Source organism: Apteryx rowi, unplaced genomic scaffold, assembly GCF_003343035.1.
Source record: "Apteryx rowi isolate R43461 unplaced genomic scaffold, aptRow1 scaffold_315, whole genome shotgun sequence".
Classification (NCBI taxonomy): domain Eukaryota; kingdom Metazoa; phylum Chordata; class Aves; order Apterygiformes; family Apterygidae; genus Apteryx; species Apteryx rowi.
The window spans coordinates 260750-264339 of NW_020449586.1; the positions used below are offsets into that span (position 1 = coordinate 260750).

A 3590-nucleotide genomic window follows, 5' to 3' on the forward strand; every position below is an offset into this window, starting at 1 on the left:
TCGTGAACTTCACGCTGCCCGACGGCACCGGCCGCAGCGGGCAGGTCCTGGAGGTGCTGGGCTCCAAGGCCATCGTGCAGGTGAGCGCGGCGCCCCGATGCGGCCCCCCCCCCCACTTCTTAATCCCCTTAGCGCCTCCGAGCACAAGCCCCTTTTGCAGGGGCACCTCGGGCCGGGGCTGCTTCTCCGAGGGGCCGCGCGGATCTAATTAAAGCAGTGGCCTTGGAGGTTAATTCCTCCAAGCAGCGTCAAATATTATACGGATCGAAGTGCCTTTGGCTGCCCGTCTCCGCTAGGTGCGCCGCTCCGGCCCCCAAATCCGCCTCCCCGGAGCTGCTGCGCTAACGGGCAGGGAAAGTGCCGCGGGGGGCCGGGGGTCGGCAGCGATGCTCCCTTCCCCTCCGCTGCTTCCAACCCGTCCCCTCCCATCCCATCCCGTCCCRTCCTCCCCGGCGGGCCGTTTGCCCTTCATCCTCACTAATCGCCACTCTCGTCCCCGGGCTCCTCCGCAGGTGTTTGAGGGCACCTCGGGCATCGATGCCAAGCAGACCTCCTGCGAGTTCACTGGGGACATCCTCCGCACGCCCGTCTCCGAAGACATGCTTGGTGAGCCCCGCTCCCGGCTGAGAACGGGCGCATCTCGGTGCACGGGTGGTGCAAGGGGCTTGGGGGCCGGCGGCCTGGTGCTGCGCTGGTGTTGGTCGCTTCTGTGTTGATGGCGCTCAGCCCCGTGTTACCTGCAGCATGCGGTCACATTATTATTATTATTATTACTATTACTATTATTACTATTATTACTATTTTGAGCTGAGAAGAGCCAGGGGCTTCCCAGGATCTTCCACGCCTGTGCTGAGCCCGGAGAACTCATCACAGTCACGGCAGAAGCATCCAAGCAGTGGCCCGAAGGCTCTGCCGTGGGGAGGGAGGGAGGGAGGACGTGGCTTTTTAATTGGTGTTTTTAATTGATGCTGGGCGACGCGGGGCAGATCTCCCCCTCCCGGGGACCCCCGTGGAGCCGGCTGCTCGGAGCCTCGTCCCCCCCCACCCGGAGCCCAGCAGGGTGACGCAGGGATGCAGGTCCTGGTGTCACCCTGCCTGCACACCCCCAGGGAAAGGAGACGGCCGGTGGCTTGGGTGGCACTGAGAGGTCTCCCCGGGGACCTGGGTGCTCCTGAGCGTGTCACCCACGCTCGCTCCCGGCTGGCACCGGCAAGGCTGCAGGTTCCCACGGCCGTGCTGGGTGCCAGGTCCCCTCGTTTGCACCCGGCGATGCCCAATGTGGCACCCGGTGATGCCCAGTGCGGTACCCAGCGATGCCCAGTGCGGTACCTGCAGCAGTGGGGATGTCCCGTGGCACCCTTGGGTGCTCGCTCTTCCTAGGGTTTTCCCCCTTAGAAAGCCCCGGCGGCGTTGCAGGCGTCCGCTCTGGCCGGAGCTGGAAGCGCCGGGGGGAAATCCCTCCCCCTGGGATATGTCCTGGTGGGATTTGCCTCCGAGCATCCCAAAGCTGTGCTTTTCCGCGAATGTCCCCCTCCCGCAGCTCGGGACCCGGACCGTTCCCCCCCCCCCCCCGAAGGGCTGCCGCGGCCGCGGGGTAGGGGGGGAACGTGCCTGTCCTCGGCTTTGCAGGTCGGGTCTTCAACGGCTCCGCGAAGCCCATCGACAGCGGCCCGCCGGTGATGGCCGAGGACTTCCTCGACATTAACGGTGAGGCCGGGGGCTCCGCGGTCCCGGGGGCGGCCGTTTCTCCGCTCGCCCTTAGGCGCCGAGCACCCCGCTTCCGCACGGGGAGGGGGGGGGATCCCAAAGGCTGCTCCCGGCTCCGTGCACGGGCAGCGCGGCACCCCGTCCAGGCGGCGGTGCGGGCTCAGCCCCGGCCCCTTTGGGTGGCAATGCCAGCGGAGGGACGCGCTCCGGATCAGCCGCATCCCCTCGGAGCACGCAGGGATGCAGCCGGACGCCGGCGCAAAGCCGCGTTCGCCTCCGACGATGGGCATCGGGCGCCGCTCGGCGCTGCCTCCCCGCCGCAGGGCAGCCCATCAACCCCCACGGCCGCATCTACCCCGAGGAGATGATCCAGACCGGCATCTCGCCCATCGACGTGATGAACAGCATCGCCCGGGGCCAGAAGATCCCCATCTTCTCCGCCGCCGGCCTGCCCCACAACGAGGTGGGTCGCTTCGCCCCGTGCCTCGGTTTCCCCATCCGCCCGCCGAGTGGAGGGGGGGGTGCGGGATGCCGGCGCGACCCCCAACCCAGTGCCCRTCCCGCTGCAGATCGCCGCGCAGATCTGCCGCCAGGCCGGCCTGGTGAAGAAGTCCAAGGGCGTGATGGACTACCACGAGGACAACTTCGCCATCGTCTTCGCCGCCATGGGGGTGAACATGGAAACGGCCCGCTTCTTCAAGGCCGACTTCGAGGAGAAYGGCTCCATGGAGAACGTCTGCCTCTTCCTCAACCTGGCCAACGACCCCACGTGAGTGAGCGCGGGACCCCCCGAGCCCAGATGCCCTGGGATTTGGCAGCTTGGTGGCCTCGTGGTGAGGGGGTTCTCCGGGTGGGAATGGGATTTAGGAGATGCCACGGGGCCGGTCCTTTCGCCCCCGTTGCAGGATCGAGCGCATCATCACGCCGCGGCTGGCGCTGACCACCGCCGAGTTCCTGGCCTACCAGTGCGAGAAGCACGTGCTGGTGATCCTGACCGACATGAGCTCCTACGCCGAGGCGCTGCGGGAGGTCAGCACCCCCCCTCCCGCCCCCAGCCCCATCCTGCACGGACGGGTGCAACGGCTCCTTTTTTGCATTGCATTTGCATTGCTCCCCTGGGGCAAGTCCCCTGCGGAGATGCTGCCCCCGGCGGAGGCACGCGGCTCCATGCGGAAGCTCCCCGTCCCGACGCAGCCCCCCGTCCTGTCCCGTCCCGCAGGTCTCGGCGGCCAGAGAGGAGGTGCCCGGGCGCCGCGGCTTCCCCGGCTACATGTACACCGACCTGGCCACCATCTACGAGCGGGCCGGGCGCGTGGAAGGCAGGAACGGCTCCATCACGCAGATCCCCATCCTGACCATGCCCAACGATGGTGAGCGGCACAGGCTGACGGCTGCAGGCCCCCCCCCACACACTTTGCGCCCCTGCTCCCGCGCCTGCGTCCCCAGGTGCCGGGTGGGAGCCAGCTGGCGCGGCTCCTCGTGCGCTGCGGGGAAAGGAGCTTATCGGCCTCGGCGGCAGGGCGAGAGCGCGCGAATGCCCAAGCGTTTGAGGGGGTTTCGTGGGACCTTTCGTGGTTTTATTTGGGAGGCTTTTATAGAGCAAGTTCCTGGCTTGCTTTTTCCCCCCGAGCAGTCCCTGTGCGCCTCCCCGAGCGGAGCAGTAYGCTGCGTTTGGCTGGAGAACGTGTTTTGGGTGACCTCAAAACTGGGGGTGTGTGTGGGTGCATGCATTCGTGCATGCATGCATGTGTGCAAGTGTGTGTGCATGCACATGTGCGTGCATGTGCATATGTGTGCATGCACACATGTGTGTGCACACGCGTGCAAGCCCAAAGCAGGATTTTGTTGCCCCGGGGCCAAGGAAAACTGCTCCTCCCTGTGCC

General features: G+C 66.7%; 1 protein-coding gene across 1 annotated transcript in view; it reads left to right on the forward strand.

The window, feature by feature from the left end:
* Positions 1 to 3590, forward strand: part of ATP6V1B1 (ATPase H+ transporting V1 subunit B1) — a 9623-nt gene that overhangs the window by 4468 nt on the left and 1565 nt on the right. The window contains exons 5-11 of the mRNA XM_026070607.1: positions 1 to 80; positions 513 to 606; positions 1630 to 1707; positions 2031 to 2170; positions 2277 to 2476; positions 2613 to 2736; positions 2927 to 3093. Of these exons, the coding sequence (XP_025926392.1) occupies positions 1 to 80; positions 513 to 606; positions 1630 to 1707; positions 2031 to 2170; positions 2277 to 2476; positions 2613 to 2736; positions 2927 to 3093 (883 nt within the window). The remainder of the gene's footprint in view (positions 81 to 512; positions 607 to 1629; positions 1708 to 2030; positions 2171 to 2276; positions 2477 to 2612; positions 2737 to 2926; positions 3094 to 3590) is intronic.